General features: G+C 38.6%; 1 protein-coding gene across 2 annotated transcripts in view; it reads right to left on the bottom strand.

Moving 5' to 3' along the window:
* Pip5k1b (phosphatidylinositol-4-phosphate 5-kinase type 1 beta) overlaps nucleotides 1-20,087 on the bottom strand; it is a 313,915-nt gene that overhangs the window by 57,650 nt on the left and 236,178 nt on the right. For both annotated transcript variants that reach the window (XM_047524303.1, XM_047524302.1), the window contains 2 exons: nucleotides 17,799-17,954; nucleotides 13,563-13,707 (listed from right to left, as the gene is read on the bottom strand). In XM_047524303.1, coding sequence (XP_047380259.1) covers nucleotides 13,563-13,707; nucleotides 17,799-17,954 — 301 coding nt within the window. The remainder of the gene's footprint in view (nucleotides 1-13,562; nucleotides 13,708-17,798; nucleotides 17,955-20,087) is intronic.

The raw sequence follows: 20,087 nt of genomic DNA, 5'->3' as shown, positions 1-20,087 counted from the left end.
AATGCAAAGAACTCTTTATGAAATAACCTGTTAAGCCCATTCACACCCAAACAGAAACATGCTCCGTATAGATTCACCCATTATTGCTGATTTTGTCTATTTTGAAAGAGGCTGCCTGGAAGGAGGCATCAGGAATTGTAGGCCTTGGTTCTGGTCCTGCTACTTAGTTACATTGCTACCTGAGAATCCTCATTCAGCACTTTTTCTGGGTCTCTCTAGGTTTACAGACAAGGAAGCAAAGGCAGATGCATCTAATTTTACTGACAATTTACAATAAAGGTTTAAGAAAAGACATAAATTTATTAGAAGGGCAGAGGATGAGGACAGGCTCACAGAAACAAAACTTTGGAGTTAGAAAGGTATGCAGACAGGTAGTAAGCAAGCCAGCAAACTCAAGAGACCCAAATCCTGAGCCTCCACTGGGAAAAACAAGGAAAAACAATCAGAAGACTGAAAGGTTTTATTTTTATTTTATTGTTATTATTATTTTTTTCTTTTGTGGACATTTTTTTTGGGGGGATACTGGGGGTTGAACTCAGAGGTAATCAACCACTGAGCCACATCCCCAGTCCTTTTCATATTTTATTTAGAAACAGGTCTCACTGAGTTGATTTGTATATTGCCATTGCTGAGGCTGGCTTTGAACTTGCAATTCTGCTGTCTCAGTCTCCAGAGCCACTGGGATTACAGGTGTGTACCACCATGCCTGGCTTGGACATACATTTTTATTTCTGTTCTATGAGTGGAGTTTTTAGATCTTATGGTAACTATATGTTTAACTTTTTAAGAAATTGCCATACTGTTTTCTGAAGCGGCAGCACCTCATTATGTCCCTGAGAGCAGTGATGCATTTGCTCTACATCCTTTCAGACCTAGGGGGTGCAAAGTGCTGTCACATTGTGATCTTAACTGGTATCACCTAACCAGTGACTTCGGACACCTTTTCATGTGCTTCTAAGCCATCTGCAATTCTTCTCTTATAAAGTGCTTATTGAGGCTATTGCTAGTATTATTTTCTGATGAGACCATAGAACAACATCCATGGATGAGAAACACTAGAAGGAATTGAGGAAAAAATAGAAAGAGGAAGAGAATGTGCATTATTAGATGCTGAAAGACCTAGGTCTCTTTCCTGCCAGAGGTCCCAGGAGGCTACCAGACTGGACTGACCCCATCAAACAAGAAACTGGAATCATCTCTGTAGTAAATGTGGCCAGTTCAACGGCAAAGACTGACAGATACTAACATTGGTTCCATTATAAGGTCCCATCCAAGTCACCTTTAAGTAAAGTTTGACCACCAAACCAAAAAGCTGACTAGAATCTCCTATATAAAAGATGCAGACTAAAACAAACAGAAAAAGGCAACTTGATTGAAGACTGAGACCAAAAAGGGTGAGGAGACAAAAATCAGGGCAGGACCAAAATTACAATCCTCATATCCTCGGAGGGGAATGAGAAGAAATGACAGTCATTCAATAAGGAAGGCTGGCTAAGAAACAAAACCTCAGGGAAGAAAAAGAATTCTTAGAAAACACGGTAACGGAAATTAAAAATGGAGCTGAAGGATTAGGAGATAAAGTTGAGGAAATCTCTCAGAAAAAGAACAGAAGGATAAACAGATGAAAATGAAGAGAGGAAAGTAAATACATTGGAGGACAAATCCAGAAGATTTCATATGCATAAAAGGAAGAAGAAAGAGAGCAGGAAATAAAAAAAGCAGTTAAGAAAATTTCCCCATACTTTAAAAATATGAGTTTGCACATGGAAAAGGCCCTGAGTCTTGCTACACTTTGTGAACACAGACCTACACCAAGGAGCTCCATTGTGAAACACAGAGAAAACTAGAAAGGGTGGGAATCAGAACAGTACTGGATTTCTCAAGTAACTGGGAACAAAAAGATAATGAGCAAAAATGAGCAAAGCCTTCACAATTTTGGAGGGGGAAGAAAGAGTTACAACCTAGAAGTTGAAACCAGCTACTCTATCAATCAAGTGTGAGGGTTACAATAGACATAGACATGGGAGTCCTCTAGGATTTTTCCTCTGTTGAGTCCTTTTAACACTAGAGGATTTTACACCATGTACAGACAGAGAAACAACATGTATCCCATTTGTTTACAATAAAAAGAAAAAAAAAAAAAACACTAGAGGACACTGGAGATAATGCAAGATGTGCTCCACTGGAATGGGGGAGTAAAACTACAAAGAGGAAGAGGTATATGATAACAGGGGAACCAGTATAGACAAGGGACTAGAATCCTTAGAACAACAGGGAAGGGAGACCCCCCCAGTAACATCTGTGCAGCAAGCCCTAGAGGGCAGCTAGTTCAGACTGGGGCAGGTCAGAGGCTCTGTGCAAAACGTTTGCAAGAAAATGAAATGAACAGAAGCTAATGCATTTAAATGGTGTAAGAAGCAATCAAGACAACTGGTGAAGAGCTTGGGTTTCCATTAAAGAAAAATAAATAAATAAATTAAAGGAAGTACAAGACAACTCTATTACAGGGGAAAACTGAGTAATATAGGAAAGGAAAACTACCTATACTGTAGTCAACCCTCTGTTCTGCAGATGGGGAATCCTCAGATTCAACCAACTATAAATTGAAAAATTTTGAAAAAAAAAAAAAACAATTGTACTTGTACTGAACATGTACAAACTTATTTCTTATCATCATTCCCTTAGCAATACAGTATAATAGCTGTGTATATAGCAATTACATTGCATTAGGTATTATAAGTAATCTAGGGATGATTTAAAGTATATAGGAGGAGGTATGTAGGTTACATGCAAACACTGCATGACTTTATATACAAAACTTTGGCATCCACTGATTTAGGTATCCACAGGGGGTCCTGTAACTTCGGTCCCTCTTGGATAATAAAGCATGGCTGTATACCATAATATTTACATGGTCATAATGCAATACTCAATATTGACTTAAGTGCCATCATGACATAGGTATACTATGAAGCAGGAAGTGTGGTGTGGGAGGTAATGGAGGCAGAGAGTGCATGTATGTGGTAGGGATGGAGTGAGGACAAAACGTCAATCTTTATCCCCTAGAGGGAGAAGTTATTAGCTAATGCCTGAACCTGAATGATGGAAGAAAGAGCAATATAAGCGTGCTATTTAGAGATATGGAATTAATTGCAAAGAATTAGCCAAGAGTATTGAAGACGGTTGCATCTGGGGATAGTCAAGTGTGTGGGAGGTGGACAAGAATCTATTCTTTTTTCTAACAAAATATATAAGCTGTTAAACTCTGCACATAACTTTGAAGCAAAAACAAAACAGATAAAACGGGTGGATGACATAATGTTAAAATGTTCCTTACATTTTTGGTACCAAGGATTGAACTCAGGGGCACTCAACCACTGAGCCACATTCCCCAGCCCTTTTTGGTATTTTTAGAGACAGGGTCTCACTGAGTTGCTTAGGGCCTTGCTGTTGCTGAGGCTGGCTTTGAACTCATGATCCTTCTGCCTCAGCCTCCTGAGCCACTGGGACTACAGGCATGCACCACCGTGCCCAGCAGCTCTGATTCTTTCAGGGTAAGTTTTGTTACTGGGATTGGAAAAGGATTAAAGGCAAAGAAGCAGACACTTGATCCATTTCCCCAACAAGCTTTGACTTGATCTCAGAATGTTGCCTTCTCTCCTGTCACAACTCAGTGATGACAAAGAAAATGGCCAGTAATAGCGGTTGGAATTATTAGGGCACTGGTGCAGGAGTACTCATATAGAAATAAAAGACAAAACACCTTCCCCCAGCTAAGTGCTTAAATCTCAGAAGCACCTTTCCAGTGTGATGAGAGACCAGTGTGATGAAAGACAGAGAAAGGTTGCCAATTTTTTCCCCCAAGTAGTGATCAGGATGACATTTTCATTTTATCCAAATTCTTTATTTAAAAAAAAAAAAAGTCGGGTGGTTTTCAAGTTCTTTTGTGAACTTCCAAATACTTTTAATATGGCTGGCCAGAAAAATAATGAGCTCCTCTCCATCATTACATAATTCATCTTTATTACATTATCTTTGAAAGCAGGCTATTAAATAATTACATTTTGGATGAAAACTATTCTGAATTGAGACTTTATCATTGTCTCCCAATTCCCTCATTCCACTCACCTAATTCTCCTGATGCCCATAACTGTCATGAACTAAAAGCAAAAGACAGCTTGTGGTAGATGAGTTTTGTCTGCATGTGGGGAGGCTAAGCAGGGTCAGCGCTGTGGAGTGGGTGAATCCTTAGCAGCAGGTTTACACTGGTGGACTTCCGCTGTGAAATCCTTTCCCCCAAAGATCAACAACTCATCTAAATGAAAGGTTATAGAGCTGGCTGCTGTGGAGATAATTCCATAGGTAAGAAAAAGGGATTAAACAGAGGATGTCAGGAATCCATTTTCTTCTTGCCATGGAGGAAATTACATTTGCAGCTCTTCCTATATTTTTAAGGTCTATTGGGGAAGCAAACTTAAACTTGGGATTCTGGCAGAACCCTGAATTACAGGGTCCCTAGATGGAGGGGGACATAACAAGAGCCTTGAAAAGTTCACCCATCATGGATCTTCCAGATGGCCCAAACTGACCATTAAGTGGAGCAGGAAAGCCAGAGAAGCAGGGGATCTTAAAGAGAATTTCTCTGCTTGGCTACAGAATCAAGGATCTTTGTAGAAGCAGAAAGGCCAAGAACAGGTGCTGAGCAGAAGTGAAGTTTGGCCTCAGGTCAGAAGGGTTGAGCTGGGAAGGAGGTTTGGGGTGGGCTGGCACGTTTCCTAGGGGACTGCTACTATCTTAAGGCAAGCTGCTTTTGCTTAGGACTCAGCCAGGCAGGTGTGAGGTAAAGAAAGGAACCGAGGTCCTGTCCTCTTTAATGTAATCTGAAAACGCATTCACTTGGTTGCGGTTTGTATTTTGAGCAATAGATATTATATATCAGTTCCTTGAAAGAGCCCAGCTGTGGTTCAGCTGAGCTGCAAGGCAAAGACATTACTTCACTTCTTGATACAGCTAGAGAGGAAGAGTTTATCCCTTTTTTCTTATACCCTAAGAATCCCTTAAGAAGCATCCTAAAATGCAAGTTTCAGGGCCCTGTTTCTAGAGGCAGGTACCCAGATGTAGGAACTGATCACATTGAGAAGCATTTCTCTAGAGCACCAATGGAAGAGGAATAGAGAATTGGGGGCTGTACAGAGATCCACTCACTGCCTGCAAACCACTCTTCCAAGATGCAGCATAGTGGCTAAAGTCAAGGGAAATAAAGATGTAGGGTTTTGTTTTGTTTGATAAGTTAGGGTATCCAAAGACTGGACAAGTTTCCCCCTTTTCTTTTTTTTTTTTTTTTTGCAATATGACTTATCCACAAATTAGATCCATTAGAAAACATCTTACTAATATGGGAAAAGCACCTGGAAATATTATCATGCACTAATTCCTCAAAAAATAAGTGTGCATTCTTTGAATTAATGCTGAATCTTAAATTATTCTTCATAAAATGTCAGCTATCTGAAAAATTCACTTCAATTTCCTGCCCAAGCAGAAATATGTGAGGGATCATGTGAAAAACTAATCACTTAGGCTTTACAGAGGCAGTTCTACAGTTTATAAAAAAACAAAACAAAACAAAACAAAAAAAAGAGGCAGGCATCTGCTAAACTCCAGCTGCAAACTAAGTGATGGAAATCCATGCCCTCCTTTTGCTGGGGGTGGGGAGGAAAAGCTAAGTGAACAGGTATCCCGTTAAGCTCTGATGTTCTGTGAATGTGTCCCAGTCACAACTGGAGAGAGATGTGACCCTTTGCCCAGGCTCCCTGGTATTCCCAGCATGCTTCTAACAGTCTTAATTCCGGATACGAGACATTCTTCTCTTGGGAATAAAGCAGGGTTTTGCTTCAGAATCCTCAGGAATGTTCTCCTCTAAACATGTGTCATCATTTTTTTTTGCAACCTAGTTTCCTGACACTGGGAAAAAGTTGACAAAATCCTTCCCTTAACTATACCCACTCCATGATGTGTGTCTGCTCTAGACCGAACTATATTGAGCTGATGAGGGGATTCAGTGGTGGCTTCAGAAACCAGGTATTGGCAATAAAGTATGAGTGTTTTGCTGGGAAATGCCTGATGGCTCTTCTTCCATGGGTGTCTACTGCCTTGTTGTGTGGATTCCTCAGTGTTACAGACCTCTAATTCTCTGGCTAAAGAACCTTTCTATCTCTCCCATGTGTCTGGAATTAGTTAAGACATCTCTGTGAGTATTTACAACCTATCAGTACCAGGGAAAGCATTACTGTCAGATTTGTTGGTAAATACTGCAGTCTGTAATTGCACAGATCATCAAAAAAAATTACAGCTACTTTACATACTATCATTACATTGGCATGTTAATAAATTGGTTCTATGATTCCTTTCATCAGAGTATAAATTGATTCCTGTTCTTGCATGCCCTCTCCCTTTGTAAAGCTTTGATCTTTGTAATTATTATTATTTTTTTAAAGATCTTATATCTACCTGGTTTTCGCTTTGCTCATGAAGCCATTATTTACACCCTGTGTCAGCTGTACTTTGCAACTCTCGGGTTGAGAGTGAGCAAAATGTATTCCCCATTCCTCATGCCCCTTTGCTGGGTCCTGCCTCTGGCTCTCTTCTTCCTCAGTTTTCTTTCTTCTGTCTTTGGGCAGTATCTCTGAAGGTGGCTGTGTTCCTGCCACCTTGCCAGCTCTTTAGGTACTATCTTTCTACACTGTCCCTAAGTCTAACTTGGTGGGTGTCAGAACTAATGCTGTGAGCTGCTTCCTGTGGGTATTTACCTGGGTTTCTGCATCTTCTCCCATCCTTCTTCCAGTTTTCCCATACTCTGTAACCGATTCCCTTCAAAATTCTGTTTCCTTGACTGAACGCGGACTAATAAAGTGCCCTCTGATGGCTTTTTGCCAACAAACAATTTACATTTTGTCCCGTATAGTGGAACTTATGGGGAAGTTGCAAGGTGTTGATACCTTAAACACTTAGCTCTTTTTTTTTCTTTTTTTGTACTTGGAATTGAACCCAGAGGTGCTTTACCACTGAGCTATATCCCCCGTCCTTTTTTAAAAAAATTAGTTATTTTTAGTTATACATGACAGTAGAATCTCCAAATCGTAGCCATGGGAAGATTTATCCACAGTGATCACTGTTTTAAAATTCCCATTCCTGGGTCCTACACCATACTAACGTAATTCCAAGAAAGCAGTACTCAATAAAATTGAGTTGAATGGAGGTCATTTAAGATTTGTGATATCAATTTGATCATTATCTATTTTAGAAGACAACTCCTATGCCTGACTCGTGTTTCCATAGAAACTTCTATTAGAATGATACTCTTGCTCTCTGCCTCTTTACCTGCTCTTCCCCAGAAGACAAAGAACTTACTCGTCTACAATGTTGAAAGAAGAAACTGGCATGTTAGTTTCAGCTGCAAGCTCCCTCAGTCCTTTTTATTTTGAGACAGGGTCTTACTTAGTTTCTAGGGATCATTCTAAATTATTGAGGCTGGCCTTGAACTTGCAATCCTGCCTCAGTCTGACCTGCTGGGATTACAAGCACGTACCACTGCACCTGGATGGCACTTGATATTTCAACAAATATTCTGATGGCACTTACTATGTGCCAGGAGGTGTTATATATGCTTTCCAATTATTATTTCATTTAATCCTTAGAACAATCCACTGAGGGCAGAAATATAATAATCTACATTTTACAAATAGGGAAACCAAGGCACATAAAGGTAACTTGTCCAATGTTAGACAGCTGGAGGGGGCAGCTTGAGGGCTAAAATCTGAAGTGATGATTTGTTATGATGGCAGAGCAAGAGGTGGTGGAGAAAGTAGACGTTTCTGCAAGGCAAGAATAACCAGATTTCAAAGCATAACAGCAGAGTCTGAAGAGGCCAATTCAACATTCGGCAGCAACATGGACACTGCCTGTGAGCTCTGGTCTAGGGTCCCAGCACAGCAAGTAGTTGTGCTATCCCTAGTAGAAACTGCAGGTGTGCCCTGCCCTTCCTTGGGGTTAGGGTTAGAGACCTGGGATCACTAGGAAATCCTTGCAACCAATTTTCATTTACGGTAGTAAATATTCCTGCTCACCTTGTAACATCAACAGAAGTTACAGGATTTTCTAAACCAAGCAGAAACCTTTCTAACCAAAGTCTCTTCTCAGTGATAATGTAGTGACTCCAAGTCCACCTGGAGAGCTGGAAATCAAAGTTGGAGGAAATAGCTATTTCTGGTTACTTATGAATTTAAATTAATGGGCTATTATTTTTAAAGGGTTTGGACATTTTAACATCTTTGGAAATGAAAATCCTCACTCAGAATCACAGAGAGAGACAGAGAGAGAAAAGGCAAAACAGATGAGGAAGAAGAAAACTTGTGCAGATGTGACTGAATTTCCATTAAAAGTGTCATTTAAAACTCATCTTGCCAGAGACTTGACAACACGAATAAGCACAGCTGTGGAATAACAGACCTGGTCCCTGTCCTTTGTATCAGCACATGGGTGAATGGCATGGCTCCAGTTTTTAGCCACATGGCCTTCAAAGTTACCTAATATTGCTAAGCATCAATTTTTTCATCTGCAAGCTAGAAATAATAAACATACTTACCTTATAGAGATGCTATGAGAATTAAATGACTGGATACATGTAAAAGGCTTAACGCAGAGTCTTACTAAGGTCTAATAATCAGTTATTACAGTGACTGTTATTATTATTAGATTATTATTGATGACTTGAAATATGATGAGCACCTATGATGGAAAAGTTACCAGGGCATCACCGATGACTTCTAGAACAAACACCACAGATAAACTTAACACAAGTCCCCCTTTTTGCCTACTAGAAATACATTAGTTATTATGCAACAAAAGAAGATGGCTCAGACAGGGTAGGAACTCACACTAGGAAAAATACTCTGTGCACAACACACAAAAAGGATAAAACCTGGAGGCCACCACGAAAGGATGACACAGCGGAAAGAACAGGAGATTTGGACCCTAGAAACCAGTGTTCCAATTGAAATCTTACCAGCACACTTGGATGTATCACCTAAGCTCTCTGCATTTCCATTTCCTGCTCTTTCAGAAAAATCTAAAGAATGGCCTCTAACCCACTTTGGGATAGCTCTACTTTAAATGTGAGTGGTAAGCAATTTGTGGGAAGGGGGTTGTGACTATAGGCAACTGTTTGCCCCTCTTCTAGGTTTATGGTATTTGAAGAAGGGGGTCTGCTGGGTTGGCCTCTGAGATCTAGAGCTCTTCATTCACTATTTCAGGGGCCTTTACCAGCTCTCCCTCCATGTGCAAATGACCAGTGGCTTCTCCTCTGATTCGTCTGCCCTTCTCACAAAACTCCAAGTGTCTTCAGGCTGAGTCAACTGTTAGAAACAGTCACTAGCAAAACATAGGACTGGATGGAGAGGTGATGCTGGTAAGGACATCTTTGATGGAAAAAGTAAAGATGGAGCTGAACGAAGTTGGTTTTTGATTCTTATGCATAATTAGAGCATCAGCTTTGCTGCCAACTGTGCAGGAAATCATGAAAAGAATGAATATTCATGCGTGTAACTTATTTCTACAAGTTCAACTGCTCTTCATTTTGAGATAAAACTTATTTGCTTCTGTATTTCTTAGTGCTCAGTTTATACCTCCTTTAAAAGAACAGATTTCTTACCATGAAAGAAAAATTCAACTGTAAAAAATTCAAAACTTAAATCCACTATTTGCCTGTGAGGCCTGTGCCCATGACAATTTCAATTCATTTCTACAATCTGCATGTTCTAACACAAGACTGTACAGTAGAACTTGAAAATATATACTTCGAATCAGCAGGTTAAATATACACTTTTAAGATGATGCATTTTTTTTTCATTGCTTCCTAGTCAATTTTTGGAGAGAAAAAAAGGGAGAATGGATTGTAAGAGACATTGGCATTTTTGAAGTTCTAAAGAATAATCCTTAAAAAAAAGAGAAAGAATTCTAAGAGACAGCAGTTCCTCCCTGCACTATATAATTTAGGTGGAGAGCCATCCAGGTACTAATCAATACCTTGCAAAGTTAAGGAAGCTGAAAAGACTGACAGAATGACAACTGCTAGTCGAAGTATTTACAGCTTATTTTAGCACAGATATGAATAGCACAATGTCAAAATGAGAAAACAGACACTTTGAACAGAAAAATGATTCATAGATAAGGAGAAAAATCTTATCTGGGAATTATAACATCAATATTCAACACATTTTCATTTTTTCAATGCATTTTCTTCCTAGGATGTTTGTATGAGGTTTTATAACTTAGTAGATTAGATGGACTTAGAAGTGTGTCTACTTATTGCCTCAAAAATATCACATAGGGCAGTAAGAGAAAAAATGATGTAAACAAAAATATGACAATTTCTTCAGTTTGCTGGTGAGGTTCCCTGTTGAATAACTAGGTTGGGAAAACAGGGATGTGGCCTCCTAGGAATTCTTGTGCCACTTTTTCTCTTTGGGGTATTTAGCACTTCCACCTCTTTTCCTTCCTATTTCCCTAAGGCAATGGCTGAGACTCAAGGTATATCATTCAATTTCTTACATGCATCAAGGCTGAAACCAGAAACACCTATGGGAGTAGGCAGGTGACAACGCAGAGGAATGAAGCAGAGCACAATGACCTGGAGGTCAAGGGTTCTCCCTTCCAGCTGACAAACCCCAGGAGGAAATGGCCAAGTGGCCTCAAAGCTACTGACTTTTTAAATGAATCTGGGTGAAGCCATTTGATTTCTGAATGTTGGTTCATTTTAAGAGTATTTTGGATTCAAAGAAATATTTTGCTCTGGGTTGCATATTATAGACTCGACACCTGCTTGTTAGTGGCCTGGGCTATAGTGTTGTTGGTGGGCCAGCCTAGGGAGAGCCCAGGACTGCCTTCCAAGGCCAGCCTAGAGCCCACTCTCCCTGTCTTTCCATACCCTTGGTAAGCTCCCAATTATCTTCTCCTTCAGTTGGAATAGTTTCTTGTTCTTGCTACTGAACCCTGACTGATAGCTAAATATAAGAGATCAAATTGCAACTTGGAGATACAATGCCAAAGAAGATTTATTTGAAGCAATTTACTTCAAAAAAATAGAATATGTTATATTCTATGTATTTATAATTTTCCAAAATACATTCTACCGTCATGTATAACTAAAAAAAAGAATAAATAAAAAAAGAAAAGGAAGCATATCATAGAGAGCTGATTTTTAAATTTCCCCCATCCAAATCTATATGCTAGCCAGAATCAGCATAAAGAAAAGTACCAAGAATTATAGCACAGCTCTGCAAATATGCAGAGTAGAGAATACAGAGAAAGCTTCCTGGACTGGGAGTCAGGAGAAGGCCAAATGCTGGGGAAATTCCCTTATTAATTCTCAGGAGTTTAATACCTTTGGCTAAGAGATGGGACACTTACCAACAACAACAACCCATACTACCGCCAAAAACACAAGCAAAATGTTCAGTCAGAGGAAGGAGAAGTTGTGCTCCATTTGTGTACAATGTGTCAAAATGCATTCTACAGTCATGTATAATTAATTAGAACAAATTAAAAAATGGTTAAAAAACACACAAGCAAAAAGTATTTTAATTTTTTGTGCTGAAATTTCAGTAAATGATTTGAGCATATGTTTATATGCCCCTGATTGTTACCTCAGTAAGCACACTGTAGAAAGCATCATTGCATCCCATGAGAACTGTTCTTGACCTCACTGAGGATCCTGCAGCTTTCCAGCTATCTTTCAGGCAGTCATTTATTTATACTTGAGAGAAAAAGAACATTATACAGACTCCTGTGTTTGGTTGCACCATACAGATAGGATGATTAATTTACCTACCAAATGTGAACATCCAAGGTACACATTAATATTAGTTATGACACATTACTTTAAGTCATGTTAAATCTCTCCAATCCAAGGAAGCTAATCATATCCAATGCCTTTGATGTAGTTTAGGTGAGTTAAATAATTTATAATGAAGTCATGTTTACTGTCCTTGAAAACAGATAATCCAAAGATAGGCCCTGCTAAGATGTGCGGCTCACCTTGCCATTTGCTTCAGTTCCCCAGACCTAGGGTGACAACTGCCTAACTTGCTACCTCCCTGCTCCTGCATCTAGCTGAAAGAGAAGGAAACAGGGACATAAAATAGTTAATATAGCAAGTCCAACTACCAAACTTTAATTTGCCAAATGACCAAGCTAGAATCTACAGATATGCATGCATTAAAAATGAATCTAGCATATTGATTCCTTTGTTGGAAGGGAACCAAGCTGCCAGCCTGGAAGTAGAAAATGACTTAGGGTATAAGAAACGCTACCACATTATTTTTTTTTCAGTGCTGGGGATAGGACCCAGAGTATTGTGCATGCTAGAAAAGTACTTTATCAGTGAGATACATCCCTAGCTCATAAATATGATCTTAATTCTTGGGATCTAGGTTTCAACAAGAACTAGTTTAACCTATTAGTTCCTCTCCTGGAACTGAAGTTAGTCATACAATTGTACATATAAAATTAGAAAAAAAAAACAGTGAAGCTCACAAATAATGCTCTGATCTTTTTGTAAAGATGTCATTTTCTATCACGAGAACCAATATTCAAGATTATTTTGTTTAAAAGGGAATAAAACAAATAATTACATTTTTATCTAAGAAATTTTAGTAGCCTACTCTAATACTTAAAACCACATTAAATATTTGAGAGTCACTGTGTTAGTTTCCTATGGCTGTTGTAATGAGTAATAATTTGGCGGGTTGAATCAATACAAATTTATTATATTACATCTCTAGAGGTGAGAAGTCCTAAAATTTAAGCTGTTCGCAGGGCTGTACTCCTTGGTGGATGCCCTAGGGAGACTCGATTTTCTTGCATTTTTTTCAGCTTCTAGACTCCACCTGCATTCCTTGTTCATGACTCCTTTCTCCATCGTCAAAACCAGCAGCACAGCATCTTTAAATTCTTCTCTCTCTGTCCTTTGCTTCTGGTGTCACATCTTCTCTGATTCTGATCCTCCTATTTTCTTCTCACAAAGATCTTGTGATTACATTGAGCCTCTCTGGCTACATTTGCAAAGTCCTTTTAGTCATATATGGTAACCTATTTATAGGTTTCAGAAATTAGGTTGTGGACAACTTTGGAGGTCATCATTCTGTTTACATAGTCACTAAGGTTGCACATACAAAAGAGAATATTGAAATATCTTTGCAGCTATCTGTGTAATTTTCCCAAGACAGCTTGCTTAAAAAAATTCATTCACAAGAAATTACTAGAACAAAACAATGAAAGATTTGTATTCGTTCATAGAACTGAACGTATAATTTCTACATGACATAATGATTATTAAAAAGGACAAACAGGAGGCTTTTTCTGCAAATGAGTTTTTGCCAAAGCAAAAATCAAGCAAGACCTCTCTCCCTGAGCAACCTGGTTGCTAGAGACAACCTGTGCTTGCTTATTCAGATACTGCTTTAAGTCTAATGCTGATGTGGTAACAGTCTGATCATGCTAAGTGTTACCTGTTTGAATAAAGCGTAGTCCTGTCGTGTGCATAATGTTCACTGACATACAAGGAAGAAGATGAAATCGTGGTTGTCAAGGAAGCAGCTTCAAATAGTGATGGAGTGCTGGGCACCAGGTCTGGCCTGTGTCGGGATCCCAGGGCTGGGGAAAGAAAGGGACATACAGTCATGGATCTCAATAATACATGCTTGCTTTTGTATCTCTAATAACTAAAATGAGTCTAAACCATTCATTTTACATATCAGGCTGCAAATGAAATTACAAATTAACTGTGATTTTCTGAATTACAGCCGAAATGCAGAAGAGCTGCTTGCAAACAGGTTAAACAGAAAGGAAACTGCATTAATTTCCAAAATGGCTTATGGAAATGACATTAGGGATGTTCTTTTAAAAACCTAATAAAGTGATTTACTATTTCAAAACGATGGCATGAAAACTCCTAGGGGCTTATGGAGAGATAATTTGAGAGAGATTAAAAGGATGACTGGCAGATGAATGAACAGAGAGCAAATATGCTTTGCCTTTCCTATAGATGCACATATCTATGAATCTCAGATAGACATAAGAAGACTTTTCAAGGGCCAGGAAACAGTTCAACGAACCAACAGTTTGCTACGCCTTAATCTGCAGGAGCCCAAGCGTCCTCCCTTGTTAGGAAAGAGACTATTCCAGGCTGAGCAGTGAACCACTCCATCTCTCCAGAGTCTATGTGAATTCTTTTCCATTTTCCCCATAAACTGAACGAAAACATGATAACAAATTAATAAATAGAATGTAAGTTTTCTGGCATTTCTTGATAGGCACAACAGATTCAGAGTTACGAACTTTCAGTGTATAAATGGAAAAGGGCTCTAATAGGCACTATCATGTGGGTGTGATTTGGGTTTGCTTCTTTTTCTTTTTTCTTTTTTTTTGGTGCTGGGATCAGACATAGGGCCTTGTGCATGCCAGGCAAGGGCTCTTCTTTGTACCACTGAGCTATATTCCCTTCAGCCCAGGATTGGACATTTGAAGAAGTAACATATTATGGGGTAGAGAGAGACAAATAGGAAAAAATGGGGCACGGACGGGACTGGACTTTGGTCAGGAGGCTAGAAAACACATTAAAAGGTATAGACAGTGGAGCTCTGCTTCCAGTTCAGGAGGAAATAAAGAACCGCCATGGTGAATACCAGATAATGACCATATAAAACCATGAGTAACCAATGTGCTCAACATTCAAACCTCAGAAAGGTTTCAATTGAATGGGACATCTGTCAGCAATCTTTAATATACTTAGATTCTGACTTCTCATTAAACATGGAGAAAAATATGAAAACCCTCGATAATATTGAAACCTGGGTCTGAAAAATAACCTGACATCAGATTCCAAAGAATTTCCACTAATTAGAAGGCAGATGGAGCTGGATTTTAAGAATACTTAGGTCTTGGGGATGACTAGCTTTCTGTCATAACCCAGAAATGACCTGAATGACAGGGTATGTAGAAACGCAATCTGTCCAGTGACTGAGTGTCTGGTCAGACAGCGTCTAAACACTGGGACACTGGGCAATTGTCTCTACCACCCTGGAGAGCAGCTCTGTGAAGCAAGGAACTACTTCTTTATCCTCCTGCGTCTTTCTTTTCTTTCTTTCTTTTTTTTTTTTTAAATCAATGTGATAGGTAGAATTCTAAGATGACTCTCAGGATCCACACACTTGTATGACCTTTCTGTGAGTGTGGGTGGAACCTGAAAATATGATGAGATATTACTCCTGTGATTATTCTATGTGACCTGTCAGAAAGGGATTTTGCTGATGTAATCTTGGTTACTTTGAGTCGGGTAACTTTAAGTTAGTCAAAAGGGAGATTATCCAGGGGAGTCCTAGGTAATCAAACAAAATCTTTAAGTTTGGGTCTAGAGGTCTGAGACAGGAAGAGTTGAAATGTTGAGGGGACTGATTTGCAAGGAATTCTGTTTGGAGATGGAGGAGTGTACACGACAAGGAGTGTAGATGGTTGCTAGGGCCTCAGCATGGCCCTCTGCTGTCAGGCACAAAGAAGGGACACCAACACAGGTACAGGAACTGAATTCTGTGGACAATATGACAAGTCCCCAGCTATGAACCCAGTCAAACTGACCCCTTGATTTCTGCTTTTCAGACCCTGAGTAGAATACATAGGTATGTGATAATCAGTCTTTTGACTTACAGACCTGCCAGTTAATAAAGAGGTTTTATTTTAGCCAGCTAAATTTGGGGTAATTTGTTACATGTCAATAGAAAGGGAATATAATCTAATCATGCTGAGGATTCCAGAATACAAATGGTTAAAAACTGGAGGAAATTTTGGCGATGACTTGGTGCACTCTGAAAGAAGTCCCCCAGTATGGAGTTTTATAAAGAGGCAAACCCTGAACATGAAGGGGGCAGTATAGGAAAACTTGTTTCAGGAGAGGTTATAATAAAAGAGGAATATGCCCCAGGGCTGGAGTTGTGGCTCGGTGGTAGAGTACTTGCCCAGCACGTGTAAGGCACTGGGTTCCATCCTTAGCACCACATAAAATATAAATAAATAAAGTTAAAAAGAATATGCTCAATAGGACTTTCTTTGACTCTCAGAGACATCTTCAGGTGTATTATCTCTAAATTTGAAGCAATAGGTCTCACAATTCTTCTGAAGGAAAAAAAAAAGCATGATATGTATATTTAGTGCTTCCCATTTCCAGACTTTCTGGATATGTGGTAGTGTATTTATCTCCAGCCTATGAACAGCGGGACCTATTGCTTGAACTTCAGAGGTTATATTGAGCAAGTGTTTGCATGTTTAACTAATATAGTTTTAAAAATAAGTCTGCCATCTCTTTCATGTCAAATGTTTCTTTAATTTCTCTAGAATGCCATTTCAGGAAATTGTGTTTTCTGTTTTGTAAAATAACTCATGTAAAAGAGCTCTTTTGTTGTCATTGGCATTAAAAATAAATTCAGAATAAAAAAAAATAAGTCTGTCCTATTGCCCAGAGTGCAGACACCTGTAGTTTTATGTGCGCTCAGAAAACCAGGGAGTATGGTGGGGGAAACACCAGGGTAGGGCTCCTTAGGGGAAAGGGGTGGTGTCTGCCAGGAACTGGAGTCATCAATTCAGGCAAAAGACCAAGGGCAACTCTTTTGTTGAAATAAAACTACTTGATAAAAGTTTGGTTTATGGAAAGATGAGAAATAAAGAAAACGAATAAAGCACACATAGGTGAATGCTGCAGAATGGGATGGGATTAACACCCAGAGGTCTCTGAGGAAAAAAAAAATCCTACAGGAGCACTTATCTTCTATAGGAAGCAAAAGGCTTTTTTAGGACATGTTGGATTTCTCAAAAGACTATACTGATAAAAAAGAATGTACTGATAGACAAATTTAAAATATCACTTCCCTTATTGAATTATAAGAGAAAAACCAAATGGCCAACTCAATAAACAGAGAAAAATATTTAGTAAAATTCAGTACTCATTCTTGATTTAAAAAAAAAAAAAAGGATTTCCTTGACCTGATGATGGGTACCATGTACAGCAAATTCTTTTTCAACAGAGAAACATTAGAAGCATTCCTTTAAAATCAGGACAAGGCAAGGCTTCCTACAATCACACTTTTATTCACCATTGTCCAGACAGCCTAGCCAGCAGGGAAAAGGGAAAAGGGACGTGAGGTCTATTAGGCCCAGGAGACAGCTAGAACTCCCAGTCTTAAGAAAGAGCCTACTTCAAAAGACAGAAAAAAATATTTCTATATCTACCCAAGGAAGGAATCTAACAAAATGAATGTATTCATGCCATGTAAGGAAAATATTATAAAACTTTAAGTTCATTAAAGATCTAAATAATTGAAGAGGTAACTTGTTGCATTGCATATGTATATGTATATACATGCTCAGAAAGTCTAGGAGTAAAAATAACAAAATGCTAATATGTTACCATTGGGTTGTGGGATTATAGATTTTTCTTTTTGAATATTTTAGTATTTTCTATTTTTTATCATAAACCATAAATTGTATTGTTCATGATATTTAAAATTTATATGAACTGTATCATATACAGCCTTTAAAAATTTAATAGAGTATTTCTTAGAGCAGGTATTTTCTAACTTTTCTACTGTGATTTTGTATTACTTGTATAAATAAATCACTCCAATTTTAGTTTTTTCTTTCTTTCTTTTTTCTTGCAGTGCTAGTGGCTCTGGGTTTTGTAAGTCTCGTGTCTTTACCTTCTTCATCAAGGCTGCTAAAACTCTGTCCTTCGGTCAGGAGATCCCGCTTCTCGTCCTTCCACTCCTGGCTAACTGAAGACACAATCTCCTGTGAGGTCGCCTTCAAGGCGGCAATGGAGTTGCACCGTTTCTTAGAAGGGGAGGCTTTCAAAGCTGGGCCGCAAGGGAAGGGAGAGACAAACACAAATACAAAACCAGATTCACATTGTTAAACTCATATTTTATTACTTATTAGCATTTTAGTTATTTCAGTGAAAGGTGAGAGCCTTCTTATGTATATTACATATTATATCTTATGCATTACATGGAAAGTCTTATTTGAAGATATATAAAGATATACGTGTGTGTGTGTGTGTGTGTGTGTGTGTGTGTGTGTATGTGGCTTTTTATAAAATTGTCTATGTTTGGCCATATAATTTGTTCAAAATGACTTGACTTAACCCCAAATATCCTAGAATAAATTAGAGTTAAAATTTCTTTCCGTATTTTAAAATAAAGTCTTATTTGAAGTCGATTTCAAATGTTTTCTTGCTAAAGAACTACTTCCCCAGGGACTGAAATGGAGTAAATAATATTCCATGCATGTATGATTATGTCAAAAGGAACCCACTATTATGTATAACTAAAATGTACTAACGTTAAAAAAAATTACAGATTCGTGGAGCTCAAAAAAACACAAAAGAATTATTTTCCTTCCTCCAAACAATGTTTTTCTAATTCTGGGAGTAGGCTGGGTGAATGGGTAAATGCAGATGTTAAAGTATGGAGAATTCTCATGACCCTGGTGTTATTAACTGGAGACTGGGAATTTCTAAACATGCCAATGTTTAATCTTATACTCATGTTGCCCAATTTAGCCAAGTTACTTCTGGTTGCTTTTTTTTTTTTTTTTTTGTCCCCGTTACTTTCCACTGAAATTTCCTACTCTCTTTGGATCTTTTCTAGGTCATGGTGATGTGAGATGCGTAATTCACTCCTGATCTTTGTCCATACAGCATTCTCCATCTTCAGAAGTGGGTTGGGAACCTAAACCTAAGAAAATGTCTTGTCTGCTGAGGGCCCTGAGCTGATTAAGCGGCAATCAGATCGTCCCTACTTACATTCACTCCTGCTGTGATCATTCTTCTTGGCTTAATGTTGTTAAAGAATTCATTGGAGGAAAATGGAGGAAAGAAGTTGAAGCTTCTTTATGTTCCCCTGAACTTATTTTTTGCTAGTGCCTCTCCTCCTCTGGATGTTTGCATTAAGGGGTAAGCTAGCAGCAAATGTATTTGTCACTGTGTAACTGTGTCTAGCTTTTGGAATCTCAGAGTGCAGATCACCTGCTCATTTGGGGCCTTCCCATAGGACAGTTTGCAAGAACTTAACTGGAGGAGGACTCTGGGACACAAATGAGGGAATAGAGGCCAGTCTTCCTACTGAGAAGGAAAGGGTTATTTGTTCCTTGAGTAGTCTTAACATCATAATTATATTGTCATCATCATAAATAATGTTTGTAGAGGGCTTTGGAGTTTGGAAGCCAACATTCACATGGTGTATCTCAAATTATCCATATGTTGAGGGAGGCTGGCCCTTTTTATAGGACCTGAAACTGAGAGTAGAAAGACTTGCTCCAGGTCAGGAACCCTAGGGTCTTTCCTGTTTTCTTCAGTTGCCTAATTGCTGGTTCTTTTTCTAGCTCTTCAGTATTCTATTTTCTGGTTAAAGTATGGAGGGGGCGGGGAAGGATAAAAATAGAGTTTGCGTTTCTCTGACAGGAGCTCTGAAATGTTTAAAATCTAATCAAAATTGATTTTAATGACAACTATGTTATTAAATAAGTTATGTTTTCCTTAATTCCCCATTCCATTTAATAATGGCCAATCTTGTTTTGCAGGTCTGAAGTACTTACCCATACATGGCTTCTGCCTTAACATTTTATCTGCTAACTTGTATAAATCCTTAATAAACTATGGTAAATTCCTGTCTTTCCACATAACAGACTTCTCAGTCAGAGGACTTCAGATGTGGTTTGAGGACTGCTAGGGGCCCCTGAGACTCTAGCAGCAAGGTTAAAACTATTTTCATTATATGCCTTTTCATTCTCATGCACTAAATTATGTGTATACTTGACCATTTTTCACCTATCTATTGCCCTTCTGGAACCTAACATGCTTATTCCTATCCCTAGGTCTTTGCACATGCTGTTCCCTTTCCTCAATATGTCCTTCCTGACTCTCTTCTTATGAACTCTGGCTTAAACAGAACTTAGTTTAATATACTTTTCTTTGTAAATCTCTTTTTTAG

This window comes from Sciurus carolinensis, chromosome 14 (assembly GCF_902686445.1).
Source record: "Sciurus carolinensis chromosome 14, mSciCar1.2, whole genome shotgun sequence".
In the NCBI taxonomy this organism is placed as follows: Eukaryota; Metazoa; Chordata; class Mammalia; order Rodentia; family Sciuridae; genus Sciurus; species Sciurus carolinensis.
The sequence above is the reverse complement of the archived record's forward strand: the minus strand, read 5'-3'. Positions and strand labels throughout refer to the sequence as shown.